At 37.1% G+C, this 25,608-nt stretch overlaps 1 protein-coding gene across 1 annotated transcript; it reads right to left on the bottom strand.

Annotated features, from left to right (window-relative positions):
• Positions 1 to 1,238: 1,238 nt before the first annotated feature.
• igf1 (insulin-like growth factor 1) lies at positions 1,239 to 14,167 on the bottom strand. The gene is made up of 5 exons (XM_056237351.1): positions 13,841 to 14,167; positions 12,351 to 12,510; positions 3,711 to 3,892; positions 3,415 to 3,450; positions 1,239 to 1,737 (listed from the first exon to the last, which is right to left on the bottom strand). Exons 1-5 carry the CDS (start codon positions 13,892 to 13,894, stop codon positions 1,678 to 1,680), a joined length of 492 nt encoding a protein of 163 aa, XP_056093326.1. The 5' UTR covers positions 13,895 to 14,167; the 3' UTR covers positions 1,239 to 1,677.
• Positions 14,168 to 25,608: the final 11,441 nt, after the last annotated feature.

The raw sequence follows: 25,608 nt of genomic DNA, 5'->3' as shown, positions 1-25,608 counted from the left end.
CTTCGTGGGAGTGGGCGAGGCTAAAGAGATCTTTTGGCACTTTATGCTTATTCTGACCTCTCTGATTGGTGGAAATTTTTTTTTGTACAGCGTCGTGGGAAATGTAGTTTTTCAACACAAATACCACTGTTAAACATGATTATTTTCAAACTAAGCTGAAATAATGCGGGCTGATGGCTTTAACAGAAGCTAATTCTATCGATTAACAGCCTCATAGCTCACAGTAAGGCTTTTACTTCTTGAACCCAACTGTTGCACTTTATAAAGCTCCAAAATGGACAAAATTAACATGATAAAACACAATTCCTGTATTTTTTAGGTGTGAAATGCAAGTCGTTGAAAAAATGTTACCTATATAGATTCCCATTTCCGCTTCAGATTTTTTTTAATGAGAAATGGTCACATTGTGGGCCATTAAGTTGCTAAATTATGCTAGAAAAGTTGCATTTTCCTAAATATTATATTGGAAGCTAACCCATGAGAGGGTAATGTAAAATGAGTATAAAGAATTACATAATTTAACTTTTTGGGTGAAATATCCCTTTAATACAGCTATGAGTTGCAGTCCGGCTCATGCCACCAGTCTTTCACTATAAAGATGCAAACCTGCAACTTCCTGTTTGATGAAAAGTAGTTGCTTAAACATATTATGTTCTTATTGATGTTCATACCTTACAATTGCTAGTAATTTTTATGTTTCTGTTGTCTTCCCTCTGTCTTTCCTGTGAGTGCTGATACACTGGTGTAAATGCATGCGGATAACTGTTCGAGTGAATGGCTTTCACCTCCCATTTTCTAATGAAGGTAAACCATGCAGTTAAACTTATTTTTTTAAAAAGAAGCAAAGATCCCTCACACACAATTTAAAAAAAACACACACAAGGTGTTTTGCAGGATGTAGGTCATGTTCTATCATTCCTAAATGTGTTCTCTAGAGCACCTCAGCACATCTGCATAAGGCTTTTGTATAATCCCTCTTGATCTGGTCTTGCACAATGAGTCAAATAAGAAAAGAGTGATTTGTATTTTAAACGTCATCTTTCTGTGCAGCCGTAGTTCAGATTTGCAAGGGTTTCATCTGGTATAAACTGTCTAGACAGCCTTTCTTGTCAACACGTGATCTCATTGCGAACCCCTCTCTTGGCAGCGGAGCTTCTAACATTTCTCATAAAGGCAACACGTTTGCCTGCAAAAAAATGTTTTTGAGATAAAAAATATTACAGCTTTCTTCCACTAGATCCAGATTGTGATAAGAATTATAAGTAACTTAATGTGTGTGGGGCATCAATAGTCACCTATTACTTCTGTTCCAGTGGCCATCCATCAGAATTCAGTGGAATATGAACATTTAATAGGTGCTGCGAACTAGAGTAGGGCCAATTTATAGGGCTCTGACACATTTTTTTGCCACTTTGAAAAGCTTTCGGCATCCATTATGTGCAACCGTTCACACAAGGAGGATAAACAGTTATTATTTGACTCTTTATAGCAGCTAATTTAGTATTTTCCCCCAGTATAGAATGGTGCAGTGCATGGAAATCATCAGATATTCAGTAAATCATTTTTTTTTTTTTTTTTTTTTTTACAGTGGAGCACGCCCCTGGAAGACCAGTCTTTCTTTCATCCCGTTTTCCACTGTCCAACAGTTTCGCTTGTATAGCCGTTCCCCCCGCTGTCCTACATGCGATAGTTTCTGCCCCCTGTGTTTCCTCGGCTTGAGTTCTTCTGATGAACCTCCTGAAAATAAGAAAGAGAAAGGCAGTAAATGTCGGTTCAGATGATGAGAAGTAACGCAAAAAGCCGAACCAAGGAGAGCAGAACGGCTGTCGCTGCCCGTAACAACACAGCTGTTTGGTGAACGTAGTGTTATTTCATAATGCCGAGGAAATCTACTGTCAAAGCAAGACATCAAAGGTTTCACCGCAGCAAGATTAATAAGTGTAATTCACGAAAGCTAAGCTGGGAATGAAACCGCATGCAGGGAGTGGAGGAGAAAGGCCGGCATGAGGGTCCAGACTCTGAACTCAGCGTGCAGACTTCTAAGGTGACCTTAGACTCAGCTTCCAGCGCATTACGTATGGGTGCAGAAATATGTCTGCGGAGAGCGTATGCAGGTCTACCACAAAAACCACTTAGGCAGTTCACTTGCTAATGGTTTTCTTTTTCGAGAGAGGACGACTGAGAGCACTTAAAAGGATGGCCCACATTTGGGCAGCAGGGGTGAGGGAAGAGCTGCTTTTTCCTTAGTATGTATCGTAGCACAATGTACTGCCATTATTCGCTCTGTTCTGAGATGACGTAAAAAGCTCACCAAAAAATACAATTTCTGTCATCATTTACTCACTCGTTTCAAGACCGTATGACTTTCTTTTTTGAGTGGACCACAAAAGAAGACATTTTGTAGAATGTGTCGGTTGCTCTGTTCCGTGCAATTGCAATAAATGGGGAGAGTGAAAAATAAGGAAAGTGAAAGTATCATAAAAGTGGTCCATATAACTTATGTGCTATATTAGTCTTCTGAAGCCGTAGAATAGCTAAGTTTAAGTCATTATTCACTGATCTTTTCTGCATGAGCTGGTAACAGCTGGACATCTACAACTGGATCATTGAGTTAATGAGTTGAAGTACTGGACCAGTCTTGCAGAAAGAATCATTCAGACTGATGTTGTAAACTGGATTTGAATGGATTTAATTCAAGATGTGACTCAAAATAATTTGTTTGAACATTGCTATTTCATTTACATGGCGGATGTCAAGATTTTCAGCAAAGAATAGCTTAAATAATGAGTTGTGAACCACTTTATGGTAATTCAGAGGTGTGTGTGTGTGTATGTATGTCTGTCTGTCTGTCAGTGTGTAATTTTAGATCTCAAAAATTCGTCTTTTGCACTGGAAAAAAAAATCTTAGTGTTTCTCTTGTTTTCCAGTACAATTATATACACATTCTTAAATCAATATACATTTAATTTAAGTGAATTTATGCTTAAAACTAAATATCTGCCAAATATCTGGGTAAATCAAAAACAACTAAATTTGGGTGAAACCAGTATCATTTTCTTACTCTATTGACAGATATTTTTTCTTGTTTTAAGAAAAAACTCACTTAATTTTGATCAGTTTTTCAGAACATAAGACTTGAAATGTTGTTTTGCTTTTCAAGTAAATATACCTTGATTTTAAGAATGTTTAGATATTTGTACTGGAAAGCAAGACAAATACACTGCGAAAGATCTTTTGCAGCGTGTTTACCACAAAAATCGGAAAGTCATGCAGGCATTAGGGTGAGTCTATGACAGAATTTTACAGGCTTAATAAAAAAGCACTAAACTTAAATGCTGTTATAATTCAAGCCCTCTCATGCACATACGCAGCACTGTAAATTACGGCTCGCTCTCAGACTGAGGGAAGACTTACCTTACAGGAAGAGTGGCTATGTCCAGATATAGGTTTCTGCAAGGTAACACAATCAGTACAGTTATGAACTAATATCAACCACATTAGTCAACTAATGTTGCATCAGCATTATATATTCATAAATTGTTACTATCCGTCCCAAGGTTTTACAGAAATGTACGATTGTATCAAATGCTCTTTTGACCCCTTCGCTAAACGGTGCTGACCAATGGTACAATAATGGTACAAATGACAATAACCAAGGAGGTGGAGCTTAGCAAAGGTTCACTATTGACATCACAAGCGTGGCTGCACACCTTTGCTGTCCTGGTGATGTCCGTGTGCCGTTGCGCTCGTAGGGATCGTGGAGTTTTTCCGGTTTTCACAGGTGCACAGTACATCTCAAGGCGCCGCAGTTCGCAGCTCTGAAAGCAGCATTCGTCCACAATGCCGCGGTTCTGCGACCGTCTCGAACTAGGCCCATATCCTATTGGTTTGTCTGTTGGATGCATAGGAATAACATTAAGAAATAGTCTTCTGTATTGGCGAGAACATCTGATACACATACGAAAAGCGAAAGCCCTCCTGTAAATCTTCGCTGTGAGGGAGGATCTGCACTTAATGGCGAGTTTAAATTCTGTCCTATCTAAGGTACGTTAAATAAAAGCCTGTCCTCACATCAAGTTCAAGCCCTTTATCCATTTTAATATTGGCGTGGCACCAGCTCATGAGGAACAATTACAGCCCGCAAGGTCATGCTCCGAAACGCTAAATCTCAAAAACGTTCTGTTGTAACCTGTGGCTAAGAGCCCGGTCATGAGAGCTATAATAGCTTAGTGATGCAGCCAGACCGTAGCTGCGATTCTTCAGATATATGGACGCGTTAATGACATGAATTTCTTCAGTGTGAAATTTACAGGGTATCACTTTGCAGTGGACCCTTCTTGGCAAGCCTCCTAGTTAAATGGAGGTCACACTGACACAAATGTTTATAATATAACGTTTTGCAGTTTAAAACCTGATATCTTAAACTAGCTCACCACTGGTTTGGGAGGCCAGGTTCGGCCCATGTGGAGGTCAAATCAACCTAAGGAGAGAAATTTCCTGCTCAGCACCACTTATGAGAATAACAATGTTCCTAGTAGACCATGGATGAACCATGAACTTTCCCCGGTGTGCTTGTTAATGTCGCTGCTGAACTAGGTGATAATTACCCATGTGAAAGAACATGAAAAATGAAACTGCCTTATGGGTATAAAATTTTGTGTGCTGCAAATGAGGTCAATGCACTATTATAAAATGTCCTAGACATTATGTTTAACGATGAGGTTGGGCTACTTAACGTGTAGAATTCGGGATTTGGGTTGTCTGATCCCAAACAATGGATTTATGTTAAAGGTAGCACTCAGACCCCTGACTAAATTAGTGTTTCTGTGTCGCCAAATCACGGTGGCCTTAAAAAAAATATCCCACTCTCCATTTACAAGTCACCACTTACATAGGGCAATATAGCTCCGATAGGCTTTTCCCAGTTACCAAATGAAATAATAATAATAATTTAATATGGCATTTACAAGAAGGAAATGCCTTTCCCTTTCAGAGTTAATAGCTTTTGGCTTGCAGGGCTGCCAGTGCTGACAAAATGCATTAACTTCTGCTTTGCACTTGCTGGACTCTGACAGTGTTGTTTTGGAAAGAGAGGTGCTCTAATTCTGACAAACATGCATCCCTGCAGACTGCATGACTCTTGGGTGCCGAACATATTGGGGAGAATAGGGGGCGCTGTTATATTCAAATACAATTAAGTTTTATGTTGGACACTGTCACTGCTATCGTCTGCACACTCAATTGGACACTTGATGGCCTTTTTTAGATTTTTAATTAGATTTAAATTTATATAATCAAAAAAATGTTATTATTATTTACCATTATTTTGTCAGAGTTTTGTGCCTGTAATAATGCCCAGATTATTTTTGAACACCAGGCTTGTAAGAGACACAAAATGTAAGAGTCTCTCATCGTTTGTTCTCGTTGACATCTTGAACTAAATATTCCATTTTCCTCTTAGGATCAAGGGTTCATTTCTATTTGTAAGCTATGTGCCATACAAAATAAAAATAAAAAAACACACACAAAAAGAATTATCTTGCTGTAAACATCAGGTTTTCACATGCCGGTAAAATTGTTTTCTGGATGCATTTTTTAATCCTTTTCTAAAGAAAAACCTCCCAAAATTAACATCTGCTGTTTTCCTCAAAATAGCTCATATGACCCTTCATGAAATCCATTGAGTAGCGGTCTAACAGGTGCAATAAACAAAAGCAGCTCTTACAATGCAGTGTAATCGGTTTAAATAGGTTTTCAGAGATTTGAAATGCTGAATTTTAAGAGGTCAAAGTTGTAATCCTAAAATAAGGTATTATTGTTAGATCAGCCATGATCCAGCACTGGTCTGCAAACCTGTTTTCATGTTTTGTTCTTTTTATCAGCATGACGAGCAGATAAAAGTCTTGTATGTCTTTCATTTTCCATATAAATTGTCCACAGATTAGGTCATGCATTTATTGAAGATTGCTGCATTGTTGGATAGATTATCTATCGGCTCTTTCATCCCCTCCCCCAGTAAAACCATCAACCCATTCACATCATTGTGAGAGACCCGTGAGACCAAAGCATATCTCCATCATTAAGATCAATGCAGTACCATCTGTTTCAGTGTTACAAAAGCACAAACGTTTGTGTTCCCACACTTTTGGGTTGACACCTTTGCTTCCAACTAAACAGGCGCATCAGGACGTGTACATTCCAATGAGGAACACCGCTGGAAAGAAGCTGACTTTTATAGCCATGCCATGGTTATTGAAGAACAGGGAGTTCTTGGAGCTGCTGCCATAAGCTGCCTGCATAGTGTCAGGAAGTTTACTGTTCACTGGGGACTATGAAAGCTGCTATAGTCCTGGAAACTACCTCTTTATCAATGGCACCACAAAGAGTTTATAGCAAGATGTAGTTTCCTTCCAATTTTTTTTTCCCTCCTGGCTCTTTTTGCCACTGTTTACTATACAAAGAGATGTAAGCTCTTGCAGGCATTAAGGATTGAATATGAACTGTTTGTGGTGTTTAAAGGTTGTCAACTGCCAAGTAACGTTTTACTGTTTATGTCAAAATGCTGTTAAATGTTCTAACCAGGGTATTGTGCTGATATAGGCCTGGCTATTATTGTTGTTGTTATCTATTTAAATGTTAGATAAATAGATATTTACTTGTGGTGTTCCTAGTCAAAAATGACTGGCCTACAGAAAAATTGCTTATAAACCTTTCGCTATGCTATATTATCACCAAATATCAAATTCAATCGTTGTCAGCTTGTTTTCTTTCAATTAGGACAGGTTTTGTATTTATTTTTTAAACTGATTGATCACAGGCTTTATTGATCTGAGCCTCATTGTTCTGAGGATAAAGTTAAATTGATCAACGTCAATGATCTTACGATCTCTGTGAAAAAGAAAGCCTATATAATACTCAAAATAGTTTGTTTGTGTACATGAGCACGTGTGTATGTGCGCGGATCCACACATGCACAGGCCCAGGGCCTTTATCTTTGCAAGTACACATGTACAGTAGTGCATGTGAACATAAACATGATGAACATGCTCCTGAACACTTGATGTTTCTCCTATTTCCCATTCCCCCATCATTTTTGACCAATTCAAGCTCAGATCAATGAGGCCTACAATGTAGTCAGTTTCAAAAAATAAATACAAAACCTGTTCGTAATTGAAAGAAAACAAGTTGACAACAAGGTTGAATCCAATATTTGGTGATAATATAGAGTAATGAAAGATTGATAAGCAATTTTTTGTAGGCTGGTAATTTTTGACCGGGAGCTTCAAAAGTGTGAATTTGTGCCATTTTGTACAAGATAAAAGCATTTCAATACAAACTTCCTGGTTAAACATTAAAGCACATTAGTGTGACAAACAGTGTTCCTTCATTTTTTATTGAATATTGACAAAATTATCACACAAGAACTTTTTTCACACAAAAACTGGGGTGCATGAGCTCAGATTAATGAAGCCTACGATCAATCAGTTCCAAAAATAAATACAAAACCTGACCAAATTAAAAGAAAACTAGTTGACAAAAGAGATTGAATCCAATATTTGGTCATAATATAGCATACCGAGAGATTTATAAGCTATTTTTTTCTGAAAGTTGCATTTAAAATCATCTTGGCTCTGAAATCCAACTCCCATGTAAAGTATAGTCTTGATGGACGCTTAGCTTTGGTGAGAAGTCATTTGTTTGTGTCTCTTGTAAATCAGACACAGCCAAAGCTTGAATATCAGGCTTTGTGGTTAAAAAAACAACAACTTCTTCTCACCCAAAAAGTGCTGGCCCTAGAATACACAGTGCCCTCTGCAACGTGTTTATGTCCAGTAGAACAACGGGGCAGGAGGGGGCAGGGGGCATCCTGATCATCCTGTAATCCCATATAATCCGGTGCTGCTCTAGGACAAGAGCCAAGCCTGACTGTGTGCTGTTGATGTGTTCTTCTCTCCAGCTGCTTCAAATATAATGAAACCAGACAAACAAAACTGAAAAGTAGGCCTATCACTGACGTTCGTGACAGAATTCTGTTTTGCAAACTTTGCTACGGAGTGGGGGTCACCTGCAATCTTTCATCATTGATTGATTAACAATGCTTAATAATGTTGGAATGATCATATTTGCAAGATGGGGGCACATAAACACCAATGCCGGTCATCCCTGTACGCAAAGTTTTTGATTTTGGTTTCCAACGATTATGTAAACTTGATTCCGCATTCTGTTTCTTTCCTTTTAAGAGGTGTGCTGTCGCCCTTCCTATGTAACATACAAATCAGTCAAATCATATAACGTGACTTGTGATATCAGTGAATCAGTGATTGCCCGGCACTGATTAACACCATCAGTTGTGATTGGCCAAACTTTCTAAGTTGAGTGTCAATTGAATAATTATGGCCAAAAATCCATTGATATTGATCATAATATGTTTTAATTGTGAGTGTTGGCAGTACAATTTACGGGCATTTTGTGCTCGAAGAATAACATTCAAGCTGTCCAGAAATGCTACTCATTTAGCTGGTTAAGCACATTTTTGTGCAACCAAACTACATTTCCCATAATTCTCCATGGCAGCACAAAAATGATACAATACACAAATGAAAGCATCTGTTTATTTATCTTTTTATTTTCTTCCATTTTCATTAAAAGCTTCCAATGAAATAGTCCAGAATGTGTATTTTACTCCAACCAAAATCACTTGAATGTAGCCTGGTTAAAACCAGACCATTCTCAGTTGTAACTGAGTTATGGTCTGGCAAAGCGTCATAGAGAAATCATTTCCAGAGGGGCGTCCAACGGACGTCGCGGATAGACCTAAAACCAATCAGAGCGATGAAGGAGATGACGTATGCAGAGCGGCGGAGAAACATCTCTGAGTGTTGTTCTTTGCTCGTTTTTTAACGAAAATGAAACGTTCAAATCGCTTAAAACAGACGCGATAGCTGATTCGAACGAGTGATGTTCGACGGCGGCATCCATCTCTGTAATGTAGGCAACAAAATGTGCTTCAAAATCCCAGCGCTGTCGTCATCGTGTAAAGCCCGCCCCAACGTTTCTGATTGGTGTCTCGATTTTGACGGATTGGAAATGGGCTTGAATGAGCTCTTTGCCAGACTAACTTTCAGAGCAAATCTAAATTTGCCAGAAGTTGTCTAGGTTTTCCCAGTCTAACTTGAATGCACAACAGGTCATAATTCGTATGTAGGAACTTCCCGATTTTGAATAAGGCAATCGTCAGCAGAGATATCCCTGTCATCCAGAGGTGCCAGATCATTGGAGATTCTTGCAAATGTGTGAGAGGAGACTTGCACCCACTCCTGGCCAAATTGTGATTTTACAGCGTATACTGAGCCAAAACTTTCCACGTTCCCCGTGTGTTGGTGTCTCGGGAATGGGAATGCATCACGAGGTACACGCTCAGGCTGTTGGCAGACGTCAGAGGTACTTTGCTGCAAATGATGACTACACAGTTGAATGACCATGGAGGGAAAGGGCAGCTTTATGTCAGCACAAACACGTCTGGCCACCAAGTGCCCTCTGTAAAAGCAGGATGTTGTGTTCCAGCACTGCCTCACTCATTCCGGAGTCCCGCTCCTCTCCAATAACCCCTTAGAACCGAAGACAATCTGGGATGAGACGGCTGCTGAGGCATTTCAACGACAACCGAGGATTTCTAGGTCAGGCCAACAGTTGGAAAAACTGACAGTCAGTTTCTTCTTCTGCTTCTGTGTCTTCCTCTTTTCGATGTCTTCAAAAGACCACATTTGGTTTCAATAATAAAAAAAATCCCACGAGTAGTATTTCACCTTTCTATCAAGATAATAAAATCTGAAGTATTGAAATGTGAGTGGAGTTCCTGCACTGGCAGTGACAAGAGAACTGGTGAAATGGGTCGCACTGAACACTGTCACTGAACACAATGCTGCTTGCTCCTTAGATGAATCCAGTTTGTTTATGGGTTCATGTGTTTGATGCCAGTCTGTTTAAAAGTAACTTTACTTATATTACTAATGATGTATCCAGTATAATTAGTGTTAAAAAGTTGGGGTTGTTGGGGCACACAAGAAATTCCTTTAAGTTTTATATATACCGGTTGGTCAAAGTCAAATGATCTGTATAAAATCTGTCTATTTGCTCTTCACCGAATCTGTCACGCTGATGCAATAATTTCACGGAAAGTTCAGATTAGCATAAACATATTTATTTTGGGCTCTCTACTGACAAAACAAACACATGTCCATTGACAGCCATGAGTGATCCAGCCAGCTCCTTTGTGACCACTAAAAGCTCAAATGTTGTTGACTGGAAACTTAAAATGTCAACTCTAACTTGAAGTTTAATCTTGCTTCGCTTTAAGTGAATAAAATGTGTCTCCTTAGAATCAGTGGGTTCTGTCCACTTGTCAAAATAATCACTTTATACGTCATCATCGGTGGCCTGAGACTCACATACTTTCTCGAGCCATTTGCACATCGTAAATATCTCATTGGGTAATTCAAACAGATAACAATTTATGTGGAAAACTTTAAAACAGCATAGCTGCACAATGTGATGTAACTGGTCTCATTTGGGCAGCTGAAATCAAATGTCATAGACAGGGCAATTGATTTTTCAGAAAATAGGAATAGTCTAAAATTAGAAACATTTTCTGATCCAGTTACTGCTGCTGAGTGGACATTGCAAAATAGTTATCCAGTTTGAGTTTTTTCAAGCAACCTGGCCTTAAAAAGATAGTTCACTCAAAAATGAAAGTCATTGCGTCATGCTATTCTGCATATTTCTTGTTGTTTAAAGGGATGCAAAAAATACCAGCCAGCATGTGACCGACCTTCAACATTGAAATGTGGTAGAAGTAGTGTTAGTTGTTCATCTATGTAGCATTTTTTTCAATGTTGAAAGAATGTTTGATGCTAAATGTTGTAAAAAGGTTAACAAAATGAATATAATTAACACTAAAACAATGTTGTGATATCAATGTTCAGTTGAATTGCAAAATCTAAACAAAATTCACAGTAATTCAACATTGAACCATGATGTTGATTCACCCTTGAATAAACATTGAAATGATGGCTATAGGAAAGTTCACCCATGTATCATATCTTGATTAGGCTGAAGATGAGATTTTCTGTTAATAACTAATTGTTTTTGACAAAAAAATCACAATCCTCTTTCAATGTATGGAGATGTAGACTGCTACACTTTCTGCTAAATGTCTTATTTTGTGCACCACAGTAAAGAAATCAAAATGGGTTTTGAGTGAGTCATTAAGTAATGACAATCCAAATTTCTGTGTGAAAATCCCTTTAATCCTATAGCACTAAACACACTTAGGAATCGAAAAAGATCATCCTGTTAAACAAATTGACTAATAAATAATACAGATTAAATTTGAATTAATTGCATGCTCAAGATAAAGTCCATAAAGTGTATGAACAAAGTGTAACAGCAAGTCCCATCAAGGTCTAAAACTCTCTCTGCCTTCTGCTGATTGGGACAACTCAAGAGTCAGCAACTCTCATGGGTTGTGGAAAAAAAGAGATTTAAGTCTAGGATTCAAAATGGTTTTCTTTGGGTAGTCCACTACTCAGTTGGAAATAAGATGTGCACTACATTCATTTGCCCTGCCTACTCGTGTCTGCCAAATTCCAGCAACCTCATTTTGGGGGCAAAGCAGCTGGCTGATCTTCTTTAAATGTAATACACAAGCATCAGCCAGAGCATTTCTTTCAGCTGCCTCTTGGCATTGCAACTGCTCACCTTACAAAGTGAAGCAGCAATCACATTACATACATAATGACATACTGTATGTATTTCAGAGTGAAAAGGGATAATTAATTTGTTTCCCCTATAAAAAAAATGGATGTTACATACCAGAATGCATTTGGTTAATGGGAATGTTTGAAAAGTGAGGCATTTGTGATGTCAGGCGATTAGGAAAGTCATTTTAGAGGTTGAGCAATGTAATTATGTAAATATATTTTGATGAAAGCTTATACACATTTATATTTAGAATAACAGGCACTGGTTAATCGTGCAGACCAGAAACTTGCATTGACATGTAGGTTATTGTTAACTTTCTATCCAATGTAACAGACAAAAAAAGCAAAGGAGAAATTTTGGGAAATTGGACAGCAAGACATGAAAACTGATGCTTTTCTTATTTATGAGTGGCGCATTAGTGCATGCATGGAGAAAGAGGAAAAGAGAGAAAGAGAGAGAGAGAGAGAGAGAGAGAGAGAGAGAGAGAGAGAGAGAGAGAGAGAGAGAGAGAGAGAGAGAGAGAGAGAGAGAGAGAGAGAGAGAGGAAGAGAAAGAAGAGCAGTTGATGAATAAATAAAATGTGCACTTACTGAAATAAAAGCCCCTGTCTCCACACACAAACTGCAGCGTGTCTACAAGCTCCGCCCCGCACAGCGTCTCCGGCCCCGCCTCCAGTGTCGCGGGAGTCAACGCGAGTACGCACAGCACCAGTGAGAGGGTGTGGGTGCACGAGAGACAGCGCATGGTACACTGCATGCATCACAGAGAGAGAGGAACCATAAATATATTAGATATATGCACTGAAACATAATTAAGGATAATGGTCTTTTATTTATATATTTATTGTTTTTATTTTATTTATTTTATTTACTGATTTATTCTTTCCTCGTATTCTATCTATCTATCTATCTATCTATCTATCTATCTATCTATCTATCTATCTATCTATCTATCTATCTATCTATCTATCTATCTATCTATCTATCTATCTCTATCTATCTATCTATCTATCTATCTATCTATCTATCTATCTATCTATCTATCTATCTATCTATCCATACATACATACATACATACATACATACATCAATCCATCTGCACAGATGTTACTATCATTCATGTTTCTAAAATCTGCTTTTGCATATCAAATAACCTGCAGAGACATGTGCCTGGATATTGAGGATACTAAAAACAACTTCAACTCATTGCTCATAAGAAGAATGACACACACAAAAAACGATTCAATGCAAAATAAAGTTGAACTGTTCAATGCACCTGTCAATACATCTATAGCTACTTTTGCGCTCTTGGCTTTAACTGAATAGTGTCTCCCAATCAAAACCCCGTTTCTGTGGTGGCTTTACAAGTCAATTGTCCTACCTCTATCTGCACACAATCTCGCTAAAACAGAGCGCGTTATTTCGAGGCACTTCTCCACGAATGCGCTCCAGCGCGCGCTTTGAAGTGCCTAGTTCTCGCCCGTGCCAATAGGATACTGCTGCTTGGACCCAGTTGTCCGGTAAAAGAAGAGCGCTTTTGAAAACCATGCACTTTTGGGTTGCTTGGATAAAAGATTGGAACTGGAAAGCTGCAAAGCCGCCAAACCCAAAGAGGAAGCACTTTACATAATAAAGAGAATATAATGCGCAAACACACAACGCACAAGTAGCTATGCTGCAAATCCTTCTGCCAAAGCCCTGATTCGTGTCAACTCAGCAATATTAACTTTTAAGGGTCGTGATATAGCCTACAAGTTGGTGACTTGTGCACTGCGCAAATGTACTCCCTGGTGCATCATGATATGACTCACCATACACATCACGCAATCTGTCGTAAGTCTCAAAAGTTTGCCATAATACAGCTGTCAGATCTTTAATGTGAATTACTTTTGCATGCACATGCCTAATGTAATGCAAATTGCGTAAAGATGCAGATTGACCATTTATCAAATTTCAAATTGAGTGCAAATTGTCTTAAAATATCATTCAATCTATATCAATGGCTATTGCTTCACTGAGAAATCAATAATGGTTAGTCTAAGCTGCCTATTTTTGCTTTCAAAGGAAATAGGTTAAGTTACCTTAAAGGCATGACACCAATGCCCCTGGAAGAAATGACCGCTAGACATCCCCATGGGTCTCCAGCAAAAGCCCAGCAAAAATGAACTTGTTTGAAGTCATTAAAAAGCGAGAAAGAGGATGAGATGCGGGCAATGTCACATCTCAATATTCCGACTTTGTTCCATTGCGCAGGCTCGTTGTGGAGAAGTGAGATTTAGCGAACGGGAGACGGATTTGGAGAGAAAATCCCTCACATTTATCTACATTACAGAGACATTTTCAACAGGAAACAGCTGGGGCAGCATTTGCCTTCTCCTCTTGCTAAGTTACTCATTAAGGATTTTGGGCACCCTGTCAAATAACGTCATCTGTTTCTTAGAATAGGCTTGAATTTGGATCTTTCTACGACTTACTAACAGATCAGAAACGATTGCATTGCAGAACGAAAACGAATAGGAGAGTTAGAGAAAGTGGTGTGTTTTTAGAAAGAGACAGAAGTTGAATTTAGAGTCACTCCCATGCGTAATTTGGACGGTGTCTTTTTCATCACTATATTCCCAGCAGACACATGGCAGTGTTTGCATTATGCTATATACATTTAAAGTGTTTCCTCCTGACAAACGATTATTTTCGCGCGCCTCTATTTCTAAGCAATAAATAACTATTTTGTAACTTTTTATTAATTCCGAAACTGAAAATCGCTTCTCTATCAATCTCAGCTGGCGCACGCATCTGCAAAATCTCACTTAATTTATGCCATTTCCATAACCAATATGCAAAATATATTGCTTTATTAAATGTCGTTTTATTTTTGCTTCTCGTCAAGAATAAAAGATTATTGAGAGAATATATAGGCTATACTCGCTAAATATTAAGTATGCATTTGCTAAATTTTTAAGTAGGCTACAATTAACTTGAATGTTTAAGTCATTTCAACTTAAATTACATAAAACTGACAAAAAATGTTTTAATCTTGTATAAAAAACGTGAAATTTGCTTAACTTATTTTGATGAGTTAAAGCAATGTAAAAACATATGTTGTCATATGTCATATACAAATGTCATATACATTTTTTTACAGTGTTATCACATATATGTAAAGTTATGTCATTTTTTTCAGGCATTAAATAAGGAGCTTTATTATAGAAACAGTTGTTTTCAAAGTAATGTTGTAACAGTAATGCACGCACAAATGATGCCATAGCCTAAAGTAACAAAAAATATCAGTTCAAACCGATTATCGGTCTACTTGTGCATTGTGCATATTCTAGTCTGATATCTGTCACTACACCACTGCATTATTTTTGGAATATGCTCCAAATACTTTAATCTATCATTGCTGTGATGTGACAATAAAATGATCTGATTTGATTTAGAAACTGAACCACAATATCCACACTCATCAGCGCATATGTGTAAAACACTGCAATAACATTATCCGTGGAAAAGGGGTTGTCGACTATTTATTTGATATAATTCCTGTCTAGATGATTGATGCTTAGCCTGGCTTCTTGGGTACGTTTTGTCAAAGTACGGTCTGGCTGACCTCAGAGGAATGAGCTCTCTCATTGCTTCAATGAACAGACATTGCTTTCACTGAGACTTGGGAGAAGACTTCTCTCCACTAATACCATCTCATAGTTCGCACGATGAGCCAATAGAAGTGCTTACATAGTACAGTCTCTCTCACACGCTCACAGAAAAGTGGTTAGAGGGGACACAGTAGTCAATGTGGAAGGACATGTTAATAGATGGCCAGTATTACTGATTCTGGAAGCTTTTTGAAACCACCCAATAACCTCCTGCTGTGTGTGGTCAGTGTTCATGGGCAAATGAGTTAGACTGGCACAGACATGTCTGTGATGTTTTTCTCTTGCTGTTTTCATCAAAGAACAATGATCACTGATGGTGTCGGCAATGGGTCGGCCAGCAGGACAAGGTTTTGTTCAGTGGTTAGCGATGTTGTTGAAAGACCATTGCTATGGCACATGGAGAGTTGATCTGACCCTTGCAGGCTGAAGAAAAGAAATCAAGGTAGATTTAACCATGGGATGTGGCATGAAATGAAATTGTAACAAAATAGAAAACTTGTTTAATGCCACTTAACTAATAAAGTTTATATAAAAAGTTATTATGCTGAGTTAACATCTTATATTCTGTTAAAAAACTCTATAGGCCTATATTTGCTGAGCAACAGTGGACAATGAATCTAATTAGTATGTACAGGATGAAAAGAACATTGAAAAACTCTTTACAGATTTACTCTTCAGCAAAGCCAAATGAACGGTGAGTCCCTTAAAGGACTTCTCAGCTAAGCTGACAATGGTGACATTGCAGTACCATGGTGTTCCTGAAACAGCATGGTGCTATTGGCAAGGTCATGGGTTCAAATCCCATCCTTCTGAAAAAGAAGTGCACTTAATCGTATTGAATCTGCACTTCTAATACTTCAAATCTTTAAAGTATTTACTTAAAAAAGACCTATACTTGCAGATAAGATCATTTTAACAAAATAAAAGTCTACTCTAGAGAGTACACTTTCATGACTTTATGCACTTTAATAAAAGTCACTTTGTAATAACGTTTCACTTTAAAGTACATTTGAAATCGTTTTGTTTTAATATTTTTTTGTCATACTTTAAGGAAGTACCCTTATTTTGATGGGTTGACTAACTTAATAATAAGTTTAACTAACTTAATTTCAATTTTAACTGTATGGTGTGTTATTTGATATTACATTAAAAGTTAATATGTTTTAAAAGAACAAAATTGCAACTTCATCATTACAAATGTGTAATTACAAATATATTTAAATACATCACATAGAAGTTTTAATAGAAATGGCATTAAAGTTTATTTTAGTTTACCATAAAGGTCAGTACATGAAATATCATATAATGATAAAATTCTAATTCTACACTTTTAAATACAGCTAATTGCATTTCATTTAAATTTGAACTATAATACATTTTCATTTAATTAACATGAAAACATTACATTCAGTTTGCACTTAAGTATTTTAAAGTACATTATAGTGTAGCACTATTGAATAATATGTTTAAAGTTAAAAAGGTATTTCATTTTACATGGAGCGGGTCACCTTAAGGAGGTTGCCATTTTGAAATCACATGACTAGCTGAATACTATTGCATACTATTATGGTAACCCCCTGTTATTAACCCATATGCTCACAAAATAAATATTTTGTGGCTGACTTTGAATCGAACATTTCTGCAATGAGTGACTGCTACATTCACTCCACCAGGTGTCAGTATCAACTAGGCCTAAATAATTCCAAGATGAATGTTATATTTGCAAGCACAACATCAACCAAAACATTGCATGTGTGCATGTTTAAGCCAACTAGAAATTTTAGATGGACTCAGTCACTGAACATTTTTTAGTTGGAGAGATCTTATTTTTTTTAGTAATGTAGGCCTACTTTATATGCACAGCCATGTATCATTTGAGAGAAGTCACGCAATCACTATAAGTACTTAAGGATAAACCCTTTGAATGTGGTTCTTCTCCACAACAGCTGTGAATGGAGAGTAACAGTAAGCTGAGTTCAAACCACAAGATCGTGTTTACAGAATGAATGAATTATCCCCCCATCCCCAGTGCTGTGAGACAGCTACATGTAAAGTAATACAGTGGGTTTTGTGCTGATGCCTTGCTGTGTGTCTGAGCAAGTCTGGTGCAGTGGGATGACCTTCTCTCTCTCCTTGCTCCGCACTGGGCAGCACTTAAATTCACTGTACCTCTGCCAACTTGCTCTTCTTTGGAGCCGTCTGCATGTGTGAACCCACTGACCAGGAAAAAATCCCCCCCCCCCTCAGACTCTACAGAGACAATGCCTGTGTTATCTGTCTGGCTCAACCTGCCTAGCCTGCTGAGTAGAGGTTGAGACGGTGGTCCCTGCTGCTTCATTCAGGAACAATATCAAATGATCTGAAGGAGGAGCATTTCATGTTGTCCCTGAACCATTTAGATGGTTTAGATGCAATAATAAGTTGATTCCTGTTGGTACCACGGTGCAGTGGGCACTCGCAACATAAGAGTCACCCTCAAGCAGAAGCAGGGTTGAACTGTCCTGCATCATATCATACTCTGAAATATTTACAAAATTCACTTTTAGCAGATTTACTTTTTAATTGTTCAGTTTTGAGGTTGATGACTCATGTTGTTCTACACAGATTTTTATCCAATCAAATGTTTTCTAGAATGAGAATGCCCCGCCCCTTAATACCACCTGCAGCCAAACTAGCAAGCAGTAAATCACACTTCACACTTCCTGTGTTCAACAAGTTTATTTATATCAGTTAATTATAGGCCTAGACCTATATGTCGTTGTAAACTGTAAAGCATACAGGGGGCAAAATGGCATAATGCTTGAAATGTTAACATATTTTATGGTGAATGTTAAAGTCGCAGTTGCTACAGTTTTACCTTTTTAAAGCAACAAATGGATATAAATAGTAATAAAAATGAATACATAATGGATTCAGAATGCACATATTGCTAATTAAATTGATTATTCCTGTAATATATGAAATATCTTTCCAGGCATCTATACACACAACACAAAGGACCTTTCTGATTAAGTAACTCAATACGATCCACTTCCATAATGCATTGACATTTGTGGAAACTCGGTCCTTCAATTAGCATGCGAGACAAGGACTGCAATCATTCTGTCAGCTACCATTAATAATAACTGGACACAATGCTTCCTGTTGGAATTTCATAAACTGGATACTGTAATCCTCTGAGTGGGTGAGATAGAGAGAAAGAGAGTTTGTGTCTTTTGTAGCTTACTTCATGATGTGTTATCAAACTGTCATCGGTCAAATGTTATGTTTTGCCATTCAGTGTTGCTATGTGGTGTCAAGTTTTGAGTCTGTTTAAATATCCTCCTCGGATTGACTTTCATGTTGGGTTTCCATGTTGGAAAGTGGAGAAATCAAAGGTTTATGGGAAACTTCTTACCATTATTTCATACATTAAGAACAAAGTCATGGTGGGTCCCGCCTGGGAATGTCATCTGTGTAAAACATTTGACTTGATTTTTCCACACCCAAGCTTAATGTCGATGTGTGTGTCGCTATAAATCTTCGGAAAGAAAAAGAAAATGAGAAACACGTCACTGACACTAATTGCAAAATAAACCGCAGATCTGTTCATATAGGAACATAGGGAAAAACAAAATAAAAAAATAGAATAGAATAAAACAAAACAAAACAAATGAATAAATAAATAGGTATATGCATTTTTAAAAAGGAGTAACTCTTTATATTTATTATGCAGCTAATATGCATCCCATTCAACTTTTTAGAAAATATTTGTATTATTTTATATTATTTTATTAGCCTAATATTAATAACATTTGGTGCAATTTTTATTTAATTTTGTAAGACAAAAACACCACTTGATTATCAATGAAAACTACTGTAACTTTTACAATTACAAGTTTTTATGTTCATTATATAGTGCAACAAGAAAGCACAGGCCATTATGACAAACCCATGCCAGATTGTAAGGTGCAATGAAAGTACAATCTTATCAATGGACTGCAAGTTTCAGCTTTTACACACACTGCCAAATTCTTGCCCTTTATCATATGAGTAAATGCTCACTGAACCATGTGAACAGGGAAACCTCTGCTGTAAATGAAGATGGGGCAGGGTTGGGGATGCTCTCCCCTCTTGCTGGCACAGGGGATTGGGTGGGGTGTCTCTTTACCCGCTGCCTGGCACTGGGCATTTCCAGGAGTGCGTCTTTGCCAGGCCTCAATTATGGGGGAGTCATCCAGAACATATTGTAGCAATTACAGCTCCATATAAATCAATATGCTTCTGCTTAAAAAAGTGATCTGATCCCGCAGTACGCTCTGGATCAAGTCTCCTTCAGGTCCATTTTGATTTCTGTCTCCTTTTCTAAAGGCAAAAGCATTTTTTCACAGTTCGAGAATGATTAAGGTCACTGAAACCAGCTTCACATTTTTTATGTAACCATAAACCAGAGCCATCTTGGAGGTTAGTGGAAGCTATAAAGGCTATAGTCTGTAGTCAATTTGATTGGCAAACAAGAATTTGGTCTTAATTTGCAGCATAAATATGTTTTTGATTTTTTTGCAATTGAAATAATGTTTTATTCTAGATGACAATCGACAAAGTGAAACATCACACACACACACACACACACACACACACACACACACACACACACACACACACACACACACACACACACACACACACACACACACACATTTATACATTTATTTTACTATATTTATATATATACACACCTGCCCACTAGCACCTCACTGCATATAAATATGAATAATAGGTGTGGATGAAATCCACTTAGACAATCATTAGCGCTTTACAACATTTGTTATATTACGCCATCTTGTGCAGAAAGATGGTACTGCATCTTCTTATTTATTTATTGAATTATTATTATAGACGTCATCAGCATTAAATGATTATAAAATTATTAAGCTGAAAAGACGTACAGAAACAAAGAGAAAAAAGGATGAAAACACAATGCAATGCCTTCTTTTTTGCTACTACATCAGTGGTCTAATGATTTAGACCTGAATAATGTCACTGATCAATTTTAATACCCATTTACTTGGAAAAAAACGTTACAAAATAAACATTAAAAGCCAATTAGAGACAATATCCAGACATCTAAGCCACGCACATTTTCTAATCAAACCCTCAACCAAGTCCAGGACACTTCATTTATATATCGATTATAGCGATTAAAGGCAATTTAAAAGGAGGAGAGTTTTATTTTATTTTAGGATATATTATTTTAATTTCATGTTGTGTGTATGTATGAGGAAGAGAGGCATTAATGAAGTCTAAGGTAACTATAGGGCATGTTAAATAATGATGAATGTGTGTAAAGTGTGTTCACAAGACAAAGTATAGCAAAAACAAGTGTGATTGCCCTTACGAAAAAGAAGTATCCTTCAAGTTAATTTTATGAAGTATAGGCTAGCCTACTTAAGTAATGTTCAAGTATATTTTTAAGTATACTTTATGTGTTTACTAATATCAATGTAGCCTGACTTCGTCCTACTCATATTCTAGTCAGAATGTGAGTCTGCTGCTTCATTGGGCTTTGATTATGAGGCGTGCCTTAACCGAACCAGGAAAAAAAAAACTCTGCACTCAATTGGATAGACCTACAACCAATGAGAGCAACGCAGTAAGTCAACTACTTTGCATAGCACAGTTGTCAACTACAGAACTCAAATGCACGCACGCTGTAAGAAGTAAAATAACGAGTGTTGCTTCTTTTACTTGGTCCTCTATGAGTGCGACCAAAGGAGAAACCACAACGACCACAGGGTTTTCATTGCGTCCCATCTTCTTAGTTACCATCGGAGCCAGCTGATAAATTAAACTTTTGCCGAATCCCATAGGAAGGACGGCAAACACATCTTTCCGATCGACAAATGCCTTGATTGCAGTTCTCTGTTCGTCTTTTAAAATGAATGCGCTGTCGATTTCTTTTACAACGGACGCGATAGCGGAATCTCTACATCTCAGTTCTCCAGCGGCAGTCATCTCTGAGGGAAACCAGTTCAACCCAAGCACTCTTTGATAACGTGAGGATTACGTCCCTGCAGATCATCTGTCCATCATCGTATAAAGCCCGCCCTGGCAATTTGATTGGCCCGACGACCGAACTTCCGAGGTACCCCTCGCTGCAGACTGTAGCGCGGTGACATCACGTATACACGTCACGTATGTACGTCACGTATGTGTTACCACGCATGCGCAAAGTAGACGCATGTGCGCACGCGCAAATTATACGCATTTGCGCACGCGCAGTTCATTACAATCACTTCCGGCGATGGATTCGATGGCAGTAAGTCAATAAGGATTATTTATGCTGTTTTAACAATTGTTCTTTTGTGTTAACGGCTTTTAATTGTAAGAGATTCCATAGAGCGCATCAGAAATGTTTTAGATTTTACAAAAAATGTTATGTTTTATGATCTCATATTATCAAAATGACTTCAGCGAGTTTCAGCGAGTCTTAAAATGATATGTATAAGTCTTAATTCGCCTTTAAACAAATTAAGGTTTGAAAGATGTCTTCAAATAGAGCAGAAAGACTTATGTAAGTAATGTAGTTGATTGTTCCATCCATTGCAAAAGAAATGTTGTTCCTCAGTATCAGATCGTACTGTAAAAGTTACATTCGTGAATGTAGTACACTTACAGTACGTAAGTTATGTTAAATACATTTGTGGTGAAATTAATTAAAGTAATGAAGTTGAACATTGTATTTTGCTCAAATAAGATTCATTGTGATTCTCCTTAGTTGTTTTTATTATTTAGACAGCATAACTTTTTTTTTTTTAACTAGTTTATGTTAAAGTCTCTTAGGTACTTAGGTACTTTACAGACAAAGCCAATAACTTTGTTTAAAAAAATGATATATATATATATATATTCCTTGTATGACGACTCTGTACTGTATTAATGCCTTTCTTCAAAATGATTCATATTGTTTGTTCTGTATTTTATCTAAATTAGGTGTTGTGAACTGGAGTACATTTTCCAGCAATACAAGCAAGAGTTCCGGGTGCCCTACTCGTTAACTCTGTGCTTGCACTGCAATATACAAGGACTGCCCACCTGGGGCTGGGTGTGTGGGTGATGGCAGAAGGGGAGTCCTGCGTTGATTTTATTCTGATAAGGAGGTTGAGGGCTATGCTCAGTTGATTGTTTTTTCAATGATGGAGGGGAATTTCAAGCTGAGTAGTGTGTCTGTCTGTCTCTCTCTCTCTCTCTGTGTGTGTGTGTGTGTGTGTGTGTCTCTGTGTGCGTGTCTGTCTCTGTGCTTGTGTGTGTCTGTCTGTCTGTGTGTGTACAGATGTATGTGATTATCTGTATTTGTACATATTTCTTTTACACAATTATCTTTGTTTTGAAATAAAAGTTATGACTGTTATGAGTTTTTTTTTGAGTTGGCATGCATAATATCGGATACAGAGATTGACAATGTGCTGTTTAACTTCAAACTACTTTATTGGAATAAATGTTTTATGATAGCCTATATAATGCACAAAAATAAACAATTATTAACTATTAAAGGGGAATGATTAAAATAAGAAATATATAAGGTGCCATCAGTGTTTACAGTAATTTTGTAATTTACAAAGTGAAGTGCAATAAAAGACAGAATGAATCTAAGGCTGCTGGTGTCCTTTTATAAATCCACCATTGAGAGCATTCTTTCATATTGCATCTCTGTGTGGTTTGCTGGGTGTTCTACTGCCAACAAAAAGGCTCTGCAGAGAATCATCAAGACTGCAGAAAACATTATAGGATGCCCTTTACCATCTTTGTCAGACATTGCACTTCGTCGCACTCTCTCAAGAGCCAAAAACATCATCAAGGACAATACTCATCCAGGTCACCTTTTGTTTCAACTGTTGCCTTCTGGTAGGCGTTATAGGTCTATACAATCCAGCACCACCAGATTCAAAAATAGCTTCTTTCCAAATGCACTGTTTTAATTCAACTTTATACTGTTTTTATGTTTGTTTTATTTATATATATTATTTTATGTACTGTAAGGATTATTTAAATGTATTTATTGTATACACCAGTGGAGAGTGTTACCAATTTCGTTGTATTGTAAAGTACAATGACAATAAAGGCATTCAATTCAATAGAATGTAAAAATAAACTTTAAATAAAATACTACACAGATATTACACAATAATACATTCTAAAATTTCTCATAAGTTTACCTTAAATCAGGCATAGTTAAAACTATGGATGTGTGTTTTACTTCTTTTTGCTGCTTTCATTATTACCTTAGAGTTTTTTAATACATTAACATTTTTGTTAAATATTATGTCAAATTGACGCGGGACGTCAAAACACGTGACGTAACCGCGTAACGCGCATGCGCTGTCGCCGCGATATGGCGCATGCGTGGTAACACATACGTGACGTACGTACGTGACGTATTGTATATACGTGACGTCACCGCGCTACAGTCTGCAGCGAGGAGTACTTGGAACTTCCCGATCAAAAAATGTTGTGGGCGGGGTTCGGGCTGGCACCCAGGCTAATATCAATGTGTACTTGTAGTAAACTTGTAAGTGCACTATTTCAATACTGCTTGGGACTAAATTGGCCCACTTTTGGTATATAAAAGTATACGTTTTAAGTGTAGCTACTGTAAGTGTAACAGTAAACTTACACAACTGTAAAAGTAGCCTACACAACTAGGTTTCTCATTTGTAATGCATACAAGTGAACTTATAACTAGTTGTTTACTATTTTAATACAAGTAGTAGGCTACATTTTTTATTTATGAAAGTAGGCTACACACTGAAGTGTAACTACTCTCAGTAACTACTAGTTTAGTCAACTTGTAAGTTTTCTTTAAGTGAACATGCCATTATACTTATAGTTTACTATTTATATATTATTTTATATAGATTCAGATTCAGATTCAGAACGATGATCAAAACACAGATGGAGTAGATCGAGTCCAACACCCCCAAAGCTTCACAGTCGTTTTCTCTTCATGGGTTACGCTTCATTTCATGTGGTAACATTAAGCAGTTTTGATTTACACGCTGTTTAATGTTTGATTATCACGTTATATTACATTTGAGTGAGCAATCTTCTATCACTTGTTTCAGCTTCTTCTTCTCCTGTGTTTTGATCCGGAGATTCTGTACTAGAAGATGTGTCATAGCGCCCCCTACCGTATAACAGTGAAAACATGGATAGCTGGAAAATTCAGTCAATGGTGGAGAAAGAGTAAAGTAGAATTAAAGTAAATTCCTATGTTGTACACAACCAGCGGACTAGCCTACACAAAAATTCAGATAGGCAGAATTAGAAACATATCTGTTTTATATCAATATTCTAATCAATATTTTCAAACCATGTAAGTTGCATAAGACAGTATATGAAAACCTATGTAAAAAAAGTATATTTAATAGGCTACTCGATCAAAAGAGTTAACACAACTTCAAGCCAAGTATACTTTAAATACATAATTATACTTTTAAGTATATCTCGATCAAAAGATTGAGTACAATATATCTATATTCCTGGTATCACATCACAAAAAACTCAATACTATATCTATTACACATCTCTGAATGTCTATCATTTAATTTATTTGTGCTTATGTAACTGTTAAAATCTTATTTATATTTCATATTAAATGAGGGATCACTTTGTTTGATCATACAAGCATCTACAAACAAATTTAATGTGGATTTTAAGGTTCCCTTTTTTGAGTGCAAAAATGTTCTCCATCAAATATAATGCAACTCTAAGTTTGTGCACATGGATGGAAGAGTTTTAAACACAATAGCTGTAATAATCACTATTATCAGCTACAATTAAACGTTACAACATAAACATTTCTTGGTGGTATACATTAAACATTGAAATTTCTTTAAAAATAAAGTTCTACCACAAAAACATACTTCCTTAAAATATCTATAAATGTCTTTCAGAAACTTAAAGAGCTTTGTGCAATACGACAGAAATGGCATATTATCATATTATCAACAGCATCAATAAACTACACAGTGAGGAAATCTCATACACCTCAGCTATATTATTAATGAAACAGCTGGTCACGAACTGTGATTTGCTGATTACTGATTATTAGAATAAACTGTATTGAGTAAATGTGACCATATAGAGGCATCTGAGTGGTGTAGTCTGATAAAGAGCAACACATTATTGCTAGTCTAGATTTTAGTTAGCTGGTAAAC

The sequence above is a fragment of the Rhinichthys klamathensis genome, unplaced genomic scaffold, assembly GCF_029890125.1.
Source record: "Rhinichthys klamathensis goyatoka isolate OS25496 unplaced genomic scaffold, OSU_Roscu_1.1 h1tg000485l_1, whole genome shotgun sequence".
NCBI classification, from domain to species: Eukaryota; Metazoa; Chordata; class Actinopteri; order Cypriniformes; family Leuciscidae; genus Rhinichthys; species Rhinichthys klamathensis.
The sequence above is the reverse complement of the archived record's forward strand: the minus strand, read 5'-3'. Positions and strand labels throughout refer to the sequence as shown.